This window comes from Sturnira hondurensis, unplaced genomic scaffold, assembly GCF_014824575.4.
Source record: "Sturnira hondurensis isolate 20B ecotype Veracruz unplaced genomic scaffold, ASM1482457v3 Scaffold0022977, whole genome shotgun sequence".
NCBI lineage: Eukaryota > Metazoa > Chordata > Mammalia > Chiroptera > Phyllostomidae > Sturnira > Sturnira hondurensis.
The window spans coordinates 1,245,110-1,265,763 of record NW_028095608.1 but is presented as its reverse complement, the minus strand read 5'-3'; the positions used below and the strand labels follow the sequence as shown (position 1 = coordinate 1,265,763).

The window sequence follows — 20,654 nt, the reverse complement described above, 5'->3', positions numbered from 1 at the left end:
GGATTTCAAGAAGGGAGACAGTGGCTGGGCTTTTGCTGACTCCTTGTTAGCTTATACTAAAAACAGATTTGCTTAAGAACTGAAAAGGTGCTTATATTTTAAGATTTTGTTTATCTATTTTTAGAGAGGGGGAAGGGAGGGAGAAAGAGAGGAAGAGGAATATCAATGCGCGGCTTCCTCTGACACACTCCACAATGGGGACCTGGTCTGCAACGCAGGCATGTGCCTTGACGGGGAATCAAACTGGCGACCTTTTGGTTCAGAGGCTGGAGCTCAATCCACTGACCCAGGCCAGCCAGAACAGTTTTATTTTATATTTTAAAAATTTTTTTATTTCTGTTGGTGTTATTGTGGTAAAGAGAATAAGATAGTCTGATCTATAATTATTTCTGCCAGGAAATTGGCAAATGCCTCTGTCCCTCTTACACCCCACTCCCATCCTTCTTCATCCCAAAGGCCAACGGCTGTGCACCGGCAGATCCCTCCCTGTCACTGCTCCCTCCAGGGCCCCCTCTTGCACCAGTCCTTACAATCCTCCTCAACAGCAGCAGGCTGAGAGTTTCTGCCAGGCTGGTTCGAGGTCCCTCTGCCCCTGACGGTCTGCTCACCCCGTGGAGCGTTCTGTACCATGCTTTCCGTCCTCTAACCCTTCTGACTGTGGGGCCTTCCTAAAGCCTTTCTAAGGTAGGGTCCCCGCAAGAAACTCCCTTATGACCTGGCCATTCCAGTTCTGGGTATATGCCTGAAGAAATCCAAAACACTAATTGGAAAAGATGGTTCTGCAGTTACTTTTGGAAATAAACCGTCATTACTTTATGTTCTTCATTAGCATTCTGAATTTTAGTCTGAGGTGTTTTTGTTGTTGATGATTCCTGAATGAAAAGGAACCCTCACCGAACCCTCACCGAACCCTCACAGGACTTACTGTTACAATGTTTTCTTCACTTACTGTTATTAAAAGATTTATGAAGAAAAAACCCACTTAAATGTTAGACCAAAAATCATAAAAACTCTAGAAGAAAATATAGTCAGTAAAACCTGGTACATTTCCCACAGCAACATTTTTCCTCACATATATCCTTGAGCAAGAGAAACAAAAGAAAAAATAAACAAAAGGGATTACATCAAACTAAAAAGTTGTTGCACAGCAAAGGAAACAAACCACAAAACCAAAAGACAACCTTCTGAATGGGAGAAAATATTTATCAATGAGATATCTGATAAGGAGTTAATATCCAACATTTATAAAGAACTCATGCAACGTGTCCTGACTGATGTGGCTCAGTTGGTTGGGCATCATCCTGCAGAGCAAGGGGTTATGGGTTCAATTCCCGGTCGGGGCACGTGCCTAGGTTGTGAGTTCAGTCTCCAGTTGGGAAACATACAAGAAGCAACCAATTAATGTTTCTCTCTCACACTGATGTTTCACTTCCTCACTTTCTCTCTCCCCTTTCCTCTCTCTAAAAATAAATAAATACATAAATTTAAAAAGAAAAAACTATTACAACTCAACACAAAAAACAAATAAACAATCCAATTAAAACATGAGCGCAGGACCTGAACAGACCCTTCTCCAAAGAGAACATGTAAATGGCCTATAGACATGTGACAAGCTCTTCAACATCGCAAATCATCAGAGAAATGCAAATGAAAACCACAACAAGATATTGCCCCAGCACTGGTCAGAATGGCCATCATCAATAAACCAACAAACCAACAATTAAAATAAAATGTAAATCAATCAATCAACAAACAATAAGTGCTGGTAAGGATGGGAAGAAAGGGAGCCCTCGTGCACTGCTGGTGGGAATGCAGATTGGTGCAGCCACTGTGGAAAGCACAATGGCATTTCCTCAAAAATTAAAAGTGAAACTACCTTATGACCTGGCAATCCCAGTTCTGGGTATATATCTGAAGAAATCCAAATCACTAATTGGAAAAGGTATATATGTACTCCTGTATTCATTGCAGCATTATATACAACACATACAACAGCCAAGATATGGAAGCAACCCAAGTGCCCATCAATGGACGAGTGGCTGGAGTGGAGCATACTGTATTTTTTGGACTGTAAGACACACTTTCTTACCACATTTTTTGCTTCAAAAAATTTTCCCTATTTTCCTCCTCTAAATCCTAGGTGCATCTTACGGTGAGGACCCCAGGTACACCTAGGTTTTAAAGGAGAAAAAAAGGGGGAAATTTTTTGGAGCAAAAAATGTGGTGGAAAGGTGCGTCTTATAGTCCAAAATAGGGTATGTTCAATGGACTATTACTCAGCCATAAAAAAAGAATGAAATCTGACCATCAGTAATGACATGAATGGACCTGGAGGGTATTGTGCTAAGAGAAGTCAGACACAGAAAGACAAATACCACACAATTTTGCTCATTTGTGAAATCTAAAGAACAAAAGAGAAACAGACACATGGATAGCAAATTAAGGGTTGCCAGAGGGGAGGAGGGTGGGTAAAAAGGAGAAGAGATTGAGAAGTCCATGGTGGTGGCTACAAACCAATCATGGGGCTGTAAAGGGCAGCGTAGGGAATATAGTCAGTAGCACTGTAATAACTATGTATCGTCCCCAGGTGGGTACTAGAATCATCAAGGGAACCACTCTGTAAAGTTTGTAATTCTCTAACCGTTATGCTATACACCTGAAACCAACATAAATTAATATTGAATGTCAACTGTACTTGGAAAAAATTTAAGTAAAACACAGATACACACACCCCAAAATAGAACTGTTCTCTTCACCTTTTGCAGAGATGTTCAGGCAGGAAGATGATATTGTAGGTAGTACATTTAGTGATTTTTTAAAAACTCTTCTAACACTTCACACCATCCCAGGAGAGTATTTTATTTTATTTATTTAATTTTTTCCCAGGAGAGTATTTTACACTGACCCACTAACGCTCACTCGAGAACCTCAGCCCACTGTACCGCAGTCTCATGACATTCGCAGCCTGGCACATCAAGGGGTTTCCATTTTTTGAGTGATCGGTGCTGTGGACACAGGCTGGAACGTACACCCCTCTGACGCCAAGAATTAAAGGTAGGCTATACTCACCAGAGGATTTTAAGCTTTCTTGCTCACCAGAAAAATCATATAACTGCTGGGAAAGAGAACATTTTATTGTATTTTCAAATCATATGGTAAAGGTTTATTTAGAACGTTACAGAGGTAGTAGAAGTGAGCCAGGTCGGCTGTGTAGGAAACAAGTTATTCAAGCAACAGCAGGGCCCTCGGAGCTCATGGGCGAGAAATGCCAAGGAAGGCGCCTGGGGGAAGGAGGGGGAAGGGGAAGCTGTGAGCTCGCCCCAAGAAGAAGAGCGCCCCAAAGGAGAACATTTTCTATAAGAGCTGAGTGGGAGAATGTTGGTCCACGCTGTTCTGTTTAGAGTATACTTTTTAGTTTAGGTTGAAATTAAGACAAAAACAAAACTGAAAATCACTCTGCTATTAAGACACAAGGCAGAGAGAACTTCAGGCTAACTGCCTTCCCTGAGCCTCTCAACCCTACAAAGACGAGGGAAGGAGAAGACAGTCCCTGAGAGAGACACGGGTGACTGGTTCTCAATCGTGAATTTTGGGGAAATCTGGAAACTGTAAGTTGATAGCATCACAAATATTACTTATGGGTAACAACAGCTCAGGAGATTGCCGTATTTGCCTTGGATTATATAAAAGATGAGACTGAAACTAAAGAATGACACAAAATGGTCCAAACCCACATTTAGAGGGGCCTGGCAAGTGGTCTGTCCACTCCTACTCTGACTATTCAAGGAAAAAACAGTCTGCCCTTTTTTGAGAAACTACAGTGGGGAAGAGTCCACGGCCAGGGTTTTAGCTCAACACTAGTTTCTTCATACTCTACTCATAACTCATTCTGCACTTGGTCATCTTGAAAGATATTAATAATACCTGTCGTAGCCACCACAAATATTCAGAATAAGGAACAGATGTGATTAAAGAAGGAACCATTGCAAGCTGACTGTAAAAAGACTTATTTTAAGCCCATCCTACATTCTTCTTAAGGTCATTGTTAGAGCAGAGACTAGACCCTTGCACAGGTGATTCTACTCTTTTTCTTTTGTAAGATTTTGTTTCTTTTATTTTTAGAGAGAGGGGAAGGAAGGGAAGGAAGGGAGGGAGGGGGGNAATTTAAGTAAAACACAGATACACACACCCCAAAATAGAACTGTTCTCTTCACCTTTTGCAGAGATGTTCAGGCAGGAAGATGATATTGTAGGTAGTACATTTAGTGATTTTTTAAAAACTCTTCTAACACTTCACACCATCCCAGGAGAGTATTTTATTTTATTTATTTAATTTTTTCCCAGGAGAGTATTTTACACTGACCCACTAACGCTCACTCGAGAACCTCAGCCCACTGTACCGCAGTCTCATGACATTCGCAGCCTGGCACATCAAGGGGTTTCCATTTTTTGAGTGATCGGTGCTGTGGACACAGGCTGGAACGTACACCCCTCTGACGCCAAGAATTAAAGGTAGGCTATACTCACCAGAGGATTTTAAGCTTTCTTGCTCACCAGAAAAATCATATAACTGCTGGGAAAGAGAACATTTTATTGTATTTTCAAATCATATGGTAAAGGTTTATTTAGAACGTTACAGAGGTAGTAGAAGTGAGCCAGGTCGGCTGTGTAGGAAACAAGTTATTCAAGCAACAGCAGGGCCCTCGGAGCTCATGGGCGAGAAATGCCAAGGAAGGCGCCTGGGGGAAGGAGGGGGAAGGGGAAGCTGTGAGCTCGCCCCAAGAAGAAGAGCGCCCCAAAGGAGAACATTTTCTATAAGAGCTGAGTGGGAGAATGTTGGTCCACGCTGTTCTGTTTAGAGTATACTTTTTAGTTTAGGTTGAAATTAAGACAAAAACAAAACTGAAAATCACTCTGCTATTAAGACACAAGGCAGAGAGAACTTCAGGCTAACTGCCTTCCCTGAGCCTCTCAACCCTACAAAGACGAGGGAAGGAGAAGACAGTCCCTGAGAGAGACACGGGTGACTGGTTCGCAATCATGAATTTTGGGGAAATCTGGAAACTGTAAGTTGATAGCATCACAAATATTACTTATGGGTAACAACAGCTCAGGAGATTGCCGTATTTGCCTTGATTATATAAAAGATGAGACTGAAACTAAAGAGTGACACAAAATGGTCCAAACCCACATTTAGAGGGGCCTGGCAAGTGGTCTGTCCACTCCTACTCCGACTATTCAAGGAAAAAACAGTCTGCCCTTTTTTGAGAAACTACAGTGGGGAAGAGTCCACGGCCAGGGTTTTAGCTCAACACTAGTTTCTTCATACTCTACTCATAACTCATTCTGCACTTGGTCATCTTGAAAGATATTAATAGTACCTGTCGTAGCCACCACAAATATTCAGAATAAGGAACAGATGTGATTAAAGAAGGAACCATTGCAAGCTGACTGTAAAAATACTTATTTTAAGCCCATCCTACATTCTTCTTAAGATCATTGTTAGAGCAGAGACTAGACCCTTGCACAGGTGATTCTACTCTTTTTCTTTTGTAAGATTTTGTTTCTTTTATTTTTAGAGAGAGGGGAAGGGAGGAAGGGAGGGAGGGAGGGAGGGAGAGAGAGAGAAAGAGTGTGAGAGAGAAACATCAATTCTTTGCCTCTCTTACACGCCTCAACCAGGGGCTGAACCTGCAACCCAGGCAGGTGCCCTGACGGGAATTGAACCAGCGACCCTTTGCTTTTTGGAACAAGGCCCAACCAACTGAGCCACACAGTCAGGGCTCATTCTATGCTTAACTGGAGTCTCCTGAGACCCACCTGGGCTGAACTGCTTGGGGGGAAATGCGCTGGGAGGAATGTATACCATGAGACGAGCCCTGAAAACCACGCCGTCTGTTCTCACGTTTTTTCCTGGAGAGCAGCACCCAACCCGAACAGTAATGCCCTCCTACCAGCCTGAGACGCTGGGGGAAGAGACTTGAGAAGCTGAACTCACCCGACACCCCACTCACCTACCCTGATATCTTGGCATAAGACAAACTAACCACATCGTTACACGGGTACATCTAACACGCTCAGCCATTTTACATTCACACATGCTTCTGGAGAGACGGGGGTCCTCACTGTGCTGTAATGACAACCTCTGACTCCTGTTTTTCCTATTCAAAATGGGTACACCACCACTTTGCCATTTTCCAATTTCACCAGCATAGGATGAAAAAATGTATGACCTAGCAATTATAAATTGCTATGGCTTCATTAAAATAGCACCTAAACATAAAGAAAATGTTTACTGTGGTAAAATACTTATCTTGTTATTATGGCTTTCCAAGTAAAAGTTGAAATATAAAGACTTCTTAAAAGGGAAGAAGTGTAGATGATGTATTAGTTAGTGATCTGAGTTAGCTTAAAAAACACCCACGTGGTGTAAACCCGTTGGTCCGACTCAGAGACCCTCCGACAGCGCTGTGATCCCCCCAGTTGAAGTCACGCTCTAACCAGTGCCAACAAGCGGTCCCCAACCACAGGCAAGGAGAGCCTTTCGTCAGACCAGGGGTCTCTGCCCTACCAGGCCGATGCTCCCTTTTATTTATACTGCCCCCAAATACATTGATGTGGAATCCGCAGATCACATATCACCTACCCACACTGGACTTCAAAGGCAACAAAATACCTGTGGTAATGAAACAGGAGTAATTTATAACAAGACGTGTTTTTTTTTTTTTTAAAGATTTTATTTATTTATTTATCTTTAGAGGGGAAGGAGAGAGGGAGAGAAACATCAATGTATGGTTGCCTTTTGTGTGTCCCCTGCTGGTAGTTAGCCTGCAAGGAACCGGCCTGCAACCCAGGCATGTGCCCTGACTGGGAATCGAACCGCGATTGTCTGGTTTGCAGGCCTGCGCTCAATCCACTGAGCTACGCCAGCCAGGGCAACAAGACGTGTTTTGATACGTGTGTGCTCAGGCCTGACTGCACTGAAGACAGAATGAGGGAAGGAAATGCTTCCCCCAAGGGGAGGAGTGCGAACACCAAGTCACCACATACCCCAGACATGAGAGACCTGGGCCACCTACCGGCACCTCGGGGCAAATCTCAGACCAGTCAGCATGGAACCAAGCCTTGAGTCTTCTACTCAGAGAAAGCAAGACTGCAAACACACCACCTCCAGACACCATTAATACTGGATGACCTGGGCAAGGTTTTGGAAGACGGAAGTATGTTGCAGAGGCTCCACCAGAAAAGGCCCTTCCCTGAAGGGAAGCAAGGGATCAACAGACCAAGCTAGAAACTTCTGTGTCCTCGCCTCCCTCACCAGGAGCCCTGGGCGGAGCCCGAGCCAGCCCGCCGCCATGCAGGCCTCACAGCTGGCCTGTAGGAACAAGGTGATTCTTCTTCTACCCTCACTTTCCAAAGTTACAGCTAGGAAACGCATTTTGCTACCAATATTATCTAACTTTGACCTTCATTTTAGAGGCTAGTAAACTGAGTCTAGTCTAGAGCCATAAAGATTATCAAAGGAGAGTGAAGGGCCTCCTGATTTCCAGGCCGTGACTGTGTTCGATGAACCACATTTGAAGAAAAATAAGTGTAATATTCAGGAATCCTTTTGAATAACTGAAACCTAAGGGGAAAAATGTAAAAGATAAACTCTGCCTGAAATACCCCACCATCCTTTCCAAGCTTTCCCCAAGTTTCTCTAAGTCAAGCAGTTACAAATGGTCACGGATGGAGGTGCGACTTCCAAAGAGGAGAGAAAGCTTTTCTTTTTCTTTTTTTTAAAGATTTTATTTATTTATTTATCTTTAGAGGGGAAGGAGAGGGAGAGAAACATCAATGTATGGTTGCCTTTCGTGCATCCCCTGCTGGGAGTTGGCCTGCAGGGAACCAGCCTGCAACCCAGGCATGTGCCCTGACTGGGAATCGAACCCCGATCCTCTAGTTCGCAGGCCCGCACTCAATCCACTGAGCTACACCAGCCAGGGCTGAAAGCTTTTCTAACAGTGGCCTAGCAGTCTACTCTTTGGAGGTTCTGTATTTTCTTTCTTTTTTTTTTAATTTAAAAAGTCCTGGAGGGGGGAGTCCTTTTTAAAAAAATTTTATCTTTAGAGGGGAAGGGAAGGAGAGAAAGAGAGAAATATTAATGTGTGGTTGCCGCTCGTGAGTCCCCTGCTGAGAACTGGCCTGCAACCCAGGCATGTGCCCTGACTGGGAATTGAACCATAATCGTGCGGTTCGCAGGCCCACGCTCAATCCACTGAGCTATACTAGCCAGGGCTGTATTTTCTTAATCAATGCTTCTTACTCGGTACCTAGCCTAGGTCTCTCTTCTGTTATGGATTATAAACTGTTAATGAATCAATCAATGAGAAATGTTAACATTCATCCACTTTTTTTTTCTTTTTAAGAGAGAGGAGAAAGGAAGAAGAAAGAGAGGGAGAGAAACATCAATGTGTGTTTGCCTCTCACACAGCGCCTGCTAGGGACCTGGCCTACAACCCAGGCGTGTGCCCCCTGCCTGGGAATCGAACCAGTGAGTCCTTGGTTTGCAGGCCAGCACTCAATCCACTGAGCCACACCAGCCAGGGCTCATTGGTTGATTCTTGTATGTGCCCTGACCAGGGATCAAACCCACAACCTTGGTGTATTGGGATGAGGCTCTAACCAACTAAGCTACCCGGCCAGGGCTAATTCATCCACTTCTTTAAAAACAAAAAAGGACAAAGAAAGCAACCCCACTTGTAAGTCACTTTTAAAAATATGAAAAAGAGCTCTGTAACTCTAACTGGTGTGGCTCCGTTGGTTGGGCATCATGCTGCAAAGTGAAATACCACTTTGATTCCTGGTCAGGACATATGCCTGGGTTGCAGGTTCAGTCCCCACTCAGGGTATATACAAGAGGCAATCAACTGATTTTTCTCTCTCACACTGATGTTTCTCTCCTCTTTCTCCCTGCCTTCCCTTCTCTCTAATTGTAAATAAAACCTTTACAAAAGAAAAAAGAAAAAACTCTGCAAATAGAATTTCTTTGTAGAATAAACCAAATTCTACATTATAGAACTAACGACGAGCTAAACATTTCTTCTCCACCCCCTTTTATCCAAATATTAAATGCTATCCTAAATAACCACGCCAACACATAATGAAAAATTACCTGCATTTAAAATATACAGTCCCTTCATGGCTTCCATCGTGCTTGCCCCTCTCAGGATTGTCCCATTCCACTCCTAACCAGAGTCCTAGCAGGACAAGAAAAACCAAATGAGCGACAGGTGGTGACAGACGAAACACTCCCTTCTCCTGCAAGCAAATACAGCCTGCAAGGGACACAGATGCCACTGGGAAAAAGAACCATCTTTAGGGAAGGACTTCAATCAGCAAATACAATAGCATGTTTGGTTCAAAAAGTCAATGAAAATCACAGTTGCAGAAAACAGCAATGGCCAAAATTTACTGAGCACTTACTAAATGCCAGAAACTTTTCTTTACATTATTATCACAAGTTATCCTTACAACAGACAATTCGTCTATGTAAAGGAGGTATCGTTAGTGTCCTCTTTTTATCAGCTCCCAGACAAATAAACACAGTTTATTTTTCAATTGCAGTTCACTTCCAATAGTATTTTATATTAGCTTCAGGTGTACAGCATAGTGGTCATACAATCATAAGCTTTACAAAGTGTTTACCCCCGATATTTCCAGTAGCCCCCTGGCACCATACAAAATTATTACAGTGTTGTTAAATGCACTCCCTGTGCCACAGCTCACACCCCCGTGACTATTGTGTAACAACCAACGTGTACTTCTTAATCCTTCACTTCTTTCACCCAGTCCCTCGACTTTCCCAATACATGTTTTTTGAGTCCTATCTAGTAATCTGCTTTACCTAAAATAAAAATCTCTAAGTAAATAGTATCCTTGTTCAATCTAGGTAAAATAACACACTGAACAAAAGTCATTCCCAGGTCACTCTAACCCCAGAAGCCGAGACTCCGTCCTTATTCTGTGCTCTCTGCAGCTGACACGGAATGTCTGCAAACCACCTTAGTCTCTAGAGCATTTTCTCTGCATTCTCTCCCCCTTGCCCCACCTATTTATTAAGTACCCACTGTGTACTGGGTCCTGTGCTGGTACAAAAATAAAACAGAGGGTTTCACTTCTGGATCAACCCTCCTGCTGAGAACAACTAGAAAAGTTAAATAAACTATTTTTAAAAGATTTTATGTATTTATGTATCTTTAGAGGGGAAGGGAAGGAGAGAAGGAGAGAAACATCAATGTATGGTTGCCTTTTGTGCATCCCCTGCTGGGAGTTGGCCTGCAGGGAACCAGCCTGCAACCCAGGCATGTGCCCTGACTGGGAATTGAACCGTGATCCTCTGGTTCACAGGCCTGTGCTCAATTCACTTTACCTGAGCTACACCAGCCAGGTAAATAAACTATTTTTAAAAATCACTTTAAAACCCTGGCCAGATAGCTGAGTTGGTTAGAGCGTTGTCTGATACGCCACGACTGCAGGCTCAGTCTCCAGTCAGGGCACAAATAGGAAGCAACTGTGAACACGTAAAGTAGTAGAAAACAAATGGATGTTTCTTTCTCTCTGGACTTTGTGAAAATTAAACAGCTTTGTATATAAAAGGACAATATCAAGAATGTGAAAATACGCCCTGGCTGGTGTAGCTCAGTGGATTGAGCGCGGGCCTGTGAAGCAGAGGGTTGCTGGTTCGATTCCCAGTCAGGGCACATGCCTGGGTTGCAGGCCAGGTCCCCAGCGGGGGACACATGGGAAGTAGCCACACACTGATGTTTCTCCCCCACTCTTTCTCCTTCNCGTAAAGTAGTAGAAAACAAATGGATGTTTCTTTCTCTCTGGACTTTGTGAAAATTAAACAGCTTTGTATATAAAAGGACAATATCAAGAATGTGAAAATACGCCCTGGCTGGTGTAGCTCAGTGGATTGAGCGCGGGCCTGTGAAGCAGAGGGTTGCTGGTTCGATTCCCAGTCAGGGCACATGCCTGGGTTGCAGGCCAGGTCCCCAGTGGGGGACACATGGGAAGTAGCCACACACTGATGTTTCTCCCCAACTCTTTCTCCTTCCCTTCCCCTCTAAAAAATAAATAAAAATATTTTTAAAAAGAATGTGAAAACACAATATACAGAATGGAAGAAAATGTTTGTAAATCACAACTCTCATGAGGGCTTAATACCTAGAATATAAAGAAACAAAATCCTAACACTCGATGACAAAAAGGCAACCCAACGTGATCACGGGGGAGGCTATGCACGTGTGGGGACAGGAGGTATGTAACAAATTACTGCATCTTCCATTCAGTTTTGCTGTGAATCTAAAACTATCTCTATTTAAAAATGGCTACAATGACAAATTTTAAGTTTTATATCTATGCGACCAAAATTTCAATTTTTTAAAAAATGAAGATAACCTAAAGGCAATTTCAGGAGGAAAAAAAAGATAGGGTTAATCTTCAAGGAAAAAGATCACTAACCCTGATGGAAGCCTGGGGATACAGAGTAACAAAGGACAACAAAAAGGCAAAGATACGTGAAATCTAAATGGACACCGACACTGTAACATCAGTTCTTTGGGCTTCAAATACACATAGAGTAAAATACCTAACACACAAGTTAGGAAGTGGATGAGTGGAGTCAGAGTCCAAGTGTCCTCAAGTCTCTGCGTGAGTCCAGGGAGAGGTGAGCTACAGACTTCTGTACATCCAAGGTCCATGTTTCCACCGCTAGTGTAACCGTTAAATGACAACAATACACAACTACCAAATTAACAGACAAAAATAAGAAAAATGCCCTGGCTGGTACAGCTCAGTGGATTGAGCACAGGCTGCAAACCAAAAGGTTGAGGTTCAATGCCCAGTCAGGGCACATGCCTGGTTTGCAGGCCAGTTCCCAGCAGGGGACTCATGAGAGGCAACCATACATTGATATTTCTCTCCTTCTCTCCTTCCCTTCCTCTCTAAAGATAAATAAATACAATCTTTAAAAAAACTAATCCAATTTAAAATAAATAAAATATTAAAAAATATTCATATTTTTGCGAAGCAATAGGGCAGAAAGTGTGCAAATTCTGAAGCACAGATTCACATCCCAGCTCTGCTGTATGAAAGTGTTGAGAGCTGAGTCTCGGTCTCATCTATAAAACAATGAGACCAAGAGCATCTCTAATTCAGAGTTGTCTGTACTGTTCAAAGCTGACAGCATGTGAGAGCACCGGGCACACAGTGACTGCCTAATCAGTAATCATGGGTGCTGACTGGCTGACTTTAAAGTTAAATGCTACCTTCTTTTTCAATTTACCAATAATGCCAGTCACACAAGGAAAAACGCCCTCTCCATATTAAGTAAGTATCTGTACAACGAGGAAAGACTGAGGGCCATGCTGGCTCCAGAGTGGCCCAGAGGGTCTGCGCAGAGACCCCACAGTAACCTTAGGTCCATGAAGGCAGGGCCCACAATCACCTAGTTCAGTGGTTCTCGAACCTCAGAGAGTGTCAGCAACCCCGAAGGGCTTCTTAAAACAGCCTGCTGGGCCCCACCTCCAGAGTTGCTGGTTCAGTGGCTCTGGAGTGAGGCCTGAGAATTTGCATTTCCGACAAGTAACAAGTGATGCTGACTGCTCAGGGACCTCGCTTTGAGACCCTCTGGTCTAAGTTTGTCGCTGAATCTCCCTGCACCAATTCAGGCCATTTCCTAATATATAGAAGATATTCAAACACTTATGGACTAAGACATATAAAGCGCTACACACTGTTTCTTACAAAGTATAAAGCTAGAAATTATAAGTAAAACCATCCACAAAATGAAAGGCAGACTACTGAAGGGGAGAAAATACTTGCAAGTCATATATCTGACAAGGAGTTAATATCTGAAATATATAAAGAACTCAAATCAATACAAAAAACTCCAAACAATCTGATTAAAGAATGTGGACAGAGGATTTAAACAGACAAGAAGATATTCATATGGTCAACAGGTACATGAAAAGATGTTCAACATCACTCATCAGCAAGGAAATGCCAATCAAAACCACAGTGAGGTCCTGGCAGGGTAGCCCAGTTGGTTGCAGCGTTGTCCTGCTACCCAAAACGCCAAGCTTGTGGGTTCCATCCCCAGTCAGGGCACACGCAAGAATCAACCAACAAATGCATAAATAAGGGGAACAACCAATCGATGTTTTTTTTCTCTCTTTCCCTCCCTTCCTCTCTCTCTAAAAAAAAAATCAGTAAAAAAATAAAAAAACAAATGGTAAAAATACGTATTTTAAAAAACCACAATGAGGGATCGCCTCATACCTGTTAGAACGGCTAATGTCAAAAAGAAATAACTTGCTGGTGAGGAGACAGAGAAAAAGGCTTCTGCACTGTAGGTAGGAATGTACACTGAAACAGCCACTATGGAAAACAGTACGGAGGTTCCTCAAAAAATAAAAACTAGAACTCCCATAGGATCCAGAATTCCACTTCTGAATATTTATCCACAGGAAGCAAAAATATTACTGTGAAAAGGCACGCAGCCCATGCACTGCAGCATTATTTACAATCGCCAAAACATGGAAGTGACTGAGGTATTCACCAATAGATGAGTGGATAAAACGCACGTGACACACAGTGTAGTATCATTCCGTTATAAAAAGGAAAGCTCTCTTGCCACTTACAACACAGATAGACTTTGAAGGCATTAGACTAAGTGAAACAAGTCAAATACCAGATAATTCACTTATAGTTGGAATCTTCAAAAACAGGGACACTCGATACCGAGAACAGACCGGTGGCTGCCAGAGGCACAGCATGGGGGGTAGGCAAAATGCAAGAAGGGAGCCAAAAGGCACAAACTTCCAGTTATAAAGCAAGTCCTGGGGATGCAGTGCACAGCGTGGCGACTACAGTTAAGAATGCTGTGCTGTACATTTGAAAGTAGCCAACCAGATCTCAAAAGTTCTCACCACAAGAAAAAAAACTATAACAACGAGGCCCTGGCTGGTGTAGCTCAGTGGATTGAGCGCAGGCCTGCGAACCACACAATCGGGGTTCGATTCCCAGTCAGGGCACATGCCTGGGTTACAAGCTAGTTCCCAGCAGGGGACTCACGAGAGGCAACCATACATTGATACTTCTCTCCATCCCTCCTTCCCTTCCTCTCTGTCAATAAATAAATAAATAAATCTTAAAAAAAAACTGTAACAACGTAGGGTGAAGGATGTTGACTTGACTTATTGTGATCATTTCATAGTACATACAAGTATCAAGTCTGTTATACACCTGAAACTACAGTATTACGCTGCATGTCAATTATATCTCAATTTAAAAATCACAAGTGCAATAATATTGTAGAAACACAGATAAATATACACCAAATAAGAAAAGGTAACACAAAATTATACTTGTAATAATTTAAACTACACTAAATACATATACACACACATAGCTTAATGACAAAAGATATCAAAAATTACTTAGCTTTTCAGTTTAGGATTATGATAATTCAAGATTTTTTTGTTGTTGTTTAAAGTTTACTCAGAAGATATTTTTAAGGCCGAATTAATATGAAATAGCAATACTAAATAATTAAAGTACATAATTAAAAAAACCAGAGCTACCACAGGATGTTGTCACCAAATAAACTTGTCTAGTGTAGGCATCTATGAATTGGTTGTTACTTTCCTCAAAATTGGTATAGTACAGCAGCCTTGAAAAGCCTGCACAAAAAACCCCACAAAATAAAAACAACATACATGTGCACACATGACACCATACATCACCTGCCACTGGAGGGACAGGGCCATAGAAAAGCACCGTGGCCCGTTCTCCATTGACTTCAACTCTTCGACCAATGACCTCTGATGTCAAAGTGTCATTCATGATAACAGCGCCAGAATCCACAATAGGAGATCTAGAAAGAAAAGTACAACATTGACAAGAACTCACTAAAACTCTTCTTGAAAATTTTTGCAAACTTCATGTAGATACTCATGAGGTCAGTGCTCCTGAACAACTTAGTCTTCACATTTTGGTGAAGAGAACCTAGTAGTTTTACATACCATATGCTGGTAATTTGACTTTACTATCTAACTGTATTTTGAAAATCTAATGTATTTTTAAAATCCTGTTTAACTCCAGTTAGCGCACATCACATGACTTGTCTATACTGTCACTTACTGGATGGGTGGGAAGAGGAGAGAGGTGAAGGGGATGAAGTGATGGAGAAACAGGAAAGGAAACGGGGGATGTGACACTCTCCTCGCCTCGGGAAGGGGGAAAAGACAACCCCACGGACAGGAGAAACAACCTATGATGAATGATAAATAAAAGATTAAACCAATAAAAATACAGAAGCCTAAAAATAAAGAGAAGGCCTCCAAAGGAGCCTGAGAGAACAGCAGTTGCCGTCTAGGAGGGATAACTAGGCCCAAGCCCCACTTCACAGGAAAGCAGTGGAAGCCCAGACGACGGAAAACTCTCCAGGGCAAACAAGTCCATTTTTTTCAGCAAATGAAATGCTAGAGAAAAAGCAGCAGAGAGAGTGAGATCAAAGAGAGTAAAAAAAACTTGAGAGGCGTTGACCAATTGTAATGTATAAACTTTATTTGGATTCTAATTTTTAAAAACTTTTCATTTATTGATTTTCAGGGAGACAGGAAAGGAAAGAGAAGGGAAACATTGATCTACTGTCCCACTTACTTATTCATTGACTGATTTCTTGTGCGTGCCTTGGCCAGGGATGGAACCCGCAACCTTGGCATATGGTGATGATAGTCTAATCAACTTGGCTAGAATCCAGCCAGGATGGATTCTAATTTTTTTTTAAGATTTTATTACTTATTTACTTTTAGAGAGGGGAAGGGAGAGAGAAAGAAAGGGAGGGAAACATCAGTGTGTGGTTGCCTCTCACATGGCCCTACTAGGGACTTGGCCTGCAACCCAGGCATGTGCCCTGAGTGGGATTCAAACCTGTGACCCTTTGGTTCGCATCCCACGCTCAATCCACTGAACTATGCCGGCTATGGCTGGATTCTAATTTTCTAAAACTGTTAATACTTTTTTAAGAGAGATTATGGCCCTGACCAGTGTGGCTCAGATGGTTGGAGTGTCATCTGGTAACAAAAAGTTGTGGGTTTGATTCCTGATCCAGACACAAATACTTTATATCACTTCACAGCTATCACAGATCTCACATCATGCTTTACATTAATTGCTATTTCAGTTACAATCTTTATTAGACCTGAAACTACATGTTGTCATTTATTATATTAACAAACACACATTATTCTATTACAATTTTTAAAGATTTTTATTTACTTATTTTTAGAGAGGGGAAGGGAGGGAGAAAGACAGGGAGAGAAACATTGATGTGTGAGAGAAACCTCAACTGGTTGCCTCTCACATGCCTGCAACTGGGGACCTGGCCCGCAACCCAGGAGTGTGCCCCGATCAGTAACTGCAGGTGACCTTTCAGTTCACAGGTTGGCATTCAATCCACTGAGCCACACCAGCCACAGGCTCTATTATAATTTTTAAAGTATTTTGATAACTTTATTTCATATGACTAATTTCATTTGAAATACTATGTATTTTCTGTATTTAATAACACTAAGGCCCTGGCCAGTGTGGCTCAGTTGGTTGGAGCACTGTCCCATAAACTGAAGAGTTGCTGGTTCAATCCCCAGTCAGGGCACATGCCTGGGCTGCAGGTTTGGTTCTCAGTCAGGGCGCATGCAGGAGGCAGCTGATCCATGTTTCTCTATCTCCATGCCTCTTTCTCTCTAAAAGCAATGAAAAAATAAATAAAACAAAAAATGAAATAAAATAAAACATTAAGGAGTACACATACTTCATCAGATTGCTAACACAATCTTTATCTTAAAGAACCAAATAAGCCCTGGCTGGGTAGCTCATTTGGTTAAAGCATCACCTTGATAATCCCTGGTCAGGGTACATATAAGAAATTGATGTTTTTCTCTCTTCCTTCCTCTCTATCTCTTTCTCAAATCAATAAATTTAAAAAATGTTTTAAATTAAAAAAAATAAAGAACCAGCCTTGGCTGGTGTAGCTCAGTGGACTGAGCGCAGGCCTGGGAACCAAACAACCACGGTTCGATTCCCAGTCAGGGCACATGCCTGGGTTGCAGGCCAGTTCCCAGCGGGGGACTCACGAGAGGCAACCATGCATTGATATTTCTCTCCTTCTCTCTTTCCCTTCCCCTCTAAGGATAAATAAAATCTTAAAAAAATAAAGAACCAATTTAATAAACTAGAGGATATAAGAAGAATTTGGTGATGAGTCTCCAGTACCAATAACAAAGGTACTGAAATGAAATTATAACACTTTACAAAATACTTTCATTTTCCATACCTTTTTAAGATTTTATTTATTTTTTAGAGAGGAAAGGAAGGAGAGAGGGAGAGAAACATCAATGTGTGGTTGCCTCTCACGCATTCCCTACTGGAAACCTGGCCTGCAACCCAGGCATCTGTCTTGACTGGGAATCGAACCAGAGACCCTTGAGTTTGTAGGCCGGCACTCAATCCACTGAGCCACACCAGCCAGGGCCCTAAATTACTTCTTTTGCTTATATCGATTTGAGCTAAGTTTCTTTCCCTTGCAACTGAAAGAACTCTGAAAAAATAAACAAGATTTTAGGTCATATTTGCTCCCATTTAATGTTTGATAGTCATTACATGCAGCTAGTCTGCTGGATGGAAATGCTACCTCTCCAGCTACATGCTAGCAAAGGTACACTGGATAATTTAACCTGTGTCTGTTTCCTCATTTGTAAAATATTGATAATACTAGGACCTATTTCACAGGGCTATTGAATTAAATGTTATTATATGCACGAATGCTCAACGTATTGTAAACAGTAAATGTAGCCATTAAGGTTATAAGATTGTATACTTATATAAGAGGAAAACGTTCCATAAATCCAAAGAAATGTATTACAAGTTCAGAAGAACATTAGCTGATATGGGGAAGTTAATCACAGGAAGCCTACTGTCCACAGTAGGAATGGATTCCAACATCAATGACCACACTTCCCTCTTCCTTTAGCCAAGAAATCCAAACAGATGCCTGATGCAAAGGAGAAAAGGTAAAAATACTGGCAGTTTGTTCATTAATATTAGAAAAGATTTTTCTGGACTTCCGCCAAGATGGAGGCATAGGTGGAAACGCTGTGCCTTCTCCCACAACCAAGTTTAAAGACAACAAAGTTTTAGTAAACAAAAATACAGCCAAAACACAGAAAATTGAACTATATGGAAGTTCAACAACAATGAACCATTCAGCCAGACTGGTAAGACGGGTGGAGCCAGCAGTGGAGCAAGGTCCGGCAGGAAAGATCCCCAGACGCAGGTGCGCAGGCACCCATGGGCGGATCCCAAGTGTGAGGTAGCAAGGGGAGACTCAGTGAGGGCACGAGGAGGCAGGCTGACCACGGTCACACATTCACGTGCAGATAAACCAGGCAAAAGAGCGAGCAGTGAGACAGATCGTGCAGGTCCCAGCAGCAGAGGAGACACCATTGCCCCTCTTGGACCCCGCCCTCACACACATCATCACAACCCAGCAACTGAGTTGCCCGGCCCTGGTAAACACCTAGGGCTCCGCCCCTTTGTACATAACAGGCACAAACAGACCAACATATGGCTCAAGAACTCAAAGCCCCAGAGCCAATAACTCTAAGTGAAAAAGAAATAGCAACCTATCAGATGCACAGTTCAAAACACTGGTGATCAGGATGCTCACGGACTGGTAGATTTTAGTCACAAATTAAAGGAACAAATGAAGGCTAAACTAATTGAAATGAAGGGAAATGCACAGGAAACCAATAGTGATGGAAAGGAAACTGAGACTCAAATCAAGGGAGTGGACCAGAAGGAAGAAAAAAATGACCAAACAGAAAAGAAAGAGGAAACAAGAATTCAAAAAAATGAGGAGAGGCTGAGTAACCTCCAGGACGTCTTAAAACATTCCAACATCCAAATTATAGGGGTACCAGAAGGGGAAGAGGAAGAGCAACAAGTGGAAAACTTATCTGAACAAATAATAAAGGAGAACTTTGCCAATGTGGCAAAGGAAATAGACTTCCAGGAAATCCAGGAAGCTCAGAGTCCCAAAGAAGTTGGACCCAAGTAGGAACACATTAAGGCACATCATAATTACATTAGCCAAGATTAAAATGAAGGAGAGAATTCTAGAAGCAGCAAGAGATAAGGGGACAGTCACCTACAAAGAAGTGGATCAGACTGTCAGTGGATTTCTCGAAAGAGACCTTACAGACAAGAAGGGGCTGGAAAGAAGTATTCCAAGTCATGAAATCCAAAGACCTACAACCAAGATTGCTCTATCCAGCAAAGCTTTCATTTAGAATGGAAGGAAAGATAAAGTGCTTCTCAGATAAGATCAAATTCAAGGAGTTCATCATCACCAAGCCCTTATTATATGAAATGTTAAAGGGACTTATCTAAGAAAAAGAAGATAAAAAATATGCACAGTGAAAGGACAGCAAACTCACAGTTATTAACAACCACACCTAAAACACAAGCAAACTAAGAGGACAGCTAGATCAGGAGTAGAACCATAGAGATGAAGATCACATGGACGGTTAGCAACAGGGGAGTGGGAGGAGGAGAAGGGGGGAGAAGGCACAGAGAATAAGTAGCATAGACGGTAGGTAGAAATTAGATAGGAGGGAGGGCAAGAATAGTGGGGGAAATATAGAATCTAAAGAACTTGAGACACGTGGTCATAAACTAAAGGGGGGAATGGTGGGAGAGGGGGTGTGCAGGGGAATGAAGGGGGGAATAGAGCTGTAATGGCATAATAAAATATATTAAAAATAAAAAAGTGGTAAGTTCTTAGTAAAAAAAAGAAAAGATTTTTCAATATGGGTTTTATTATCTTTCTAAATGTATTTTCTTAAATCTTTCCTGATATTTATTCAAAGTTGTACCAGAATAATTGGTGAGGTCTGACACATCCTTAACACCCCAACACCTATCAAGTAGAAAGTACAACCTCAATGGAAACGCAGCTGAGATTTAGAAGCTCTAGGCAGTAATCCTGGCTCAGGCACTAAACAGCTGTTAGTCCTGAGATTCATTAACCTTTCTGTCGTAAGAGTATAAGGAAGCAAAACACATGCTCTTATAGCCATGGGGTCCAACCTTTTTGCATCTCCGTGCCGTACTGTGGTCTTGGACCACACATCAAATACATTGCAACACGTAATCACAAAAATATCTCATAATATTTTAAGTAAATTTACAATTTTGTGTTGGGCCACATTCACAGCCATTCTCAGCTCCATGTGCCCCTCAGGCAGCAGGATGGACACCCACGAACTTCGTCTAACTAGGAGATGTGCAAAACTAAGATCCAAAATTAGGAATGCAAGGATCGAATTCAGTGATGGAAGAGAAGCATGCATGGCGAGAGTGAAGGAAGGCATAGGGACTCCAGTTAGTATCGTGATAACTATGTATGGGGCCAGGTGAGTACCCGATAGCGGGGGTTTCACTCTGTAAAGTACATGATTGTCTAACCACTATGCCGCACATCTGAAACTAATACAGAACAATACTCAATGTAAACTGTACTTGAAGAAAAAAAAAAAAGAGCGAGG

The 20,654-nt window shown here is 42.2% G+C and overlaps 1 protein-coding gene across 2 annotated transcripts in view; it reads right to left on the bottom strand.

Annotated features, from left to right (window-relative positions):
- Nucleotides 1–20,654, bottom strand: part of TBCE (tubulin folding cofactor E) — a 59,317-nt gene that overhangs the window by 33,100 nt on the left and 5,563 nt on the right. For both annotated transcript variants that reach the window (XM_037037335.1, XM_037037336.1), the window contains exons 2-3: nucleotides 14,793–14,923; nucleotides 9,158–9,242 (exon numbers count right to left, since the gene is read on the bottom strand). In XM_037037335.1, the coding sequence (XP_036893230.1) occupies nucleotides 9,158–9,242; nucleotides 14,793–14,892 (185 nt within the window). In that variant the 5' untranslated portion in view covers nucleotides 14,893–14,923. The remainder of the gene's footprint in view (nucleotides 1–9,157; nucleotides 9,243–14,792; nucleotides 14,924–20,654) is intronic.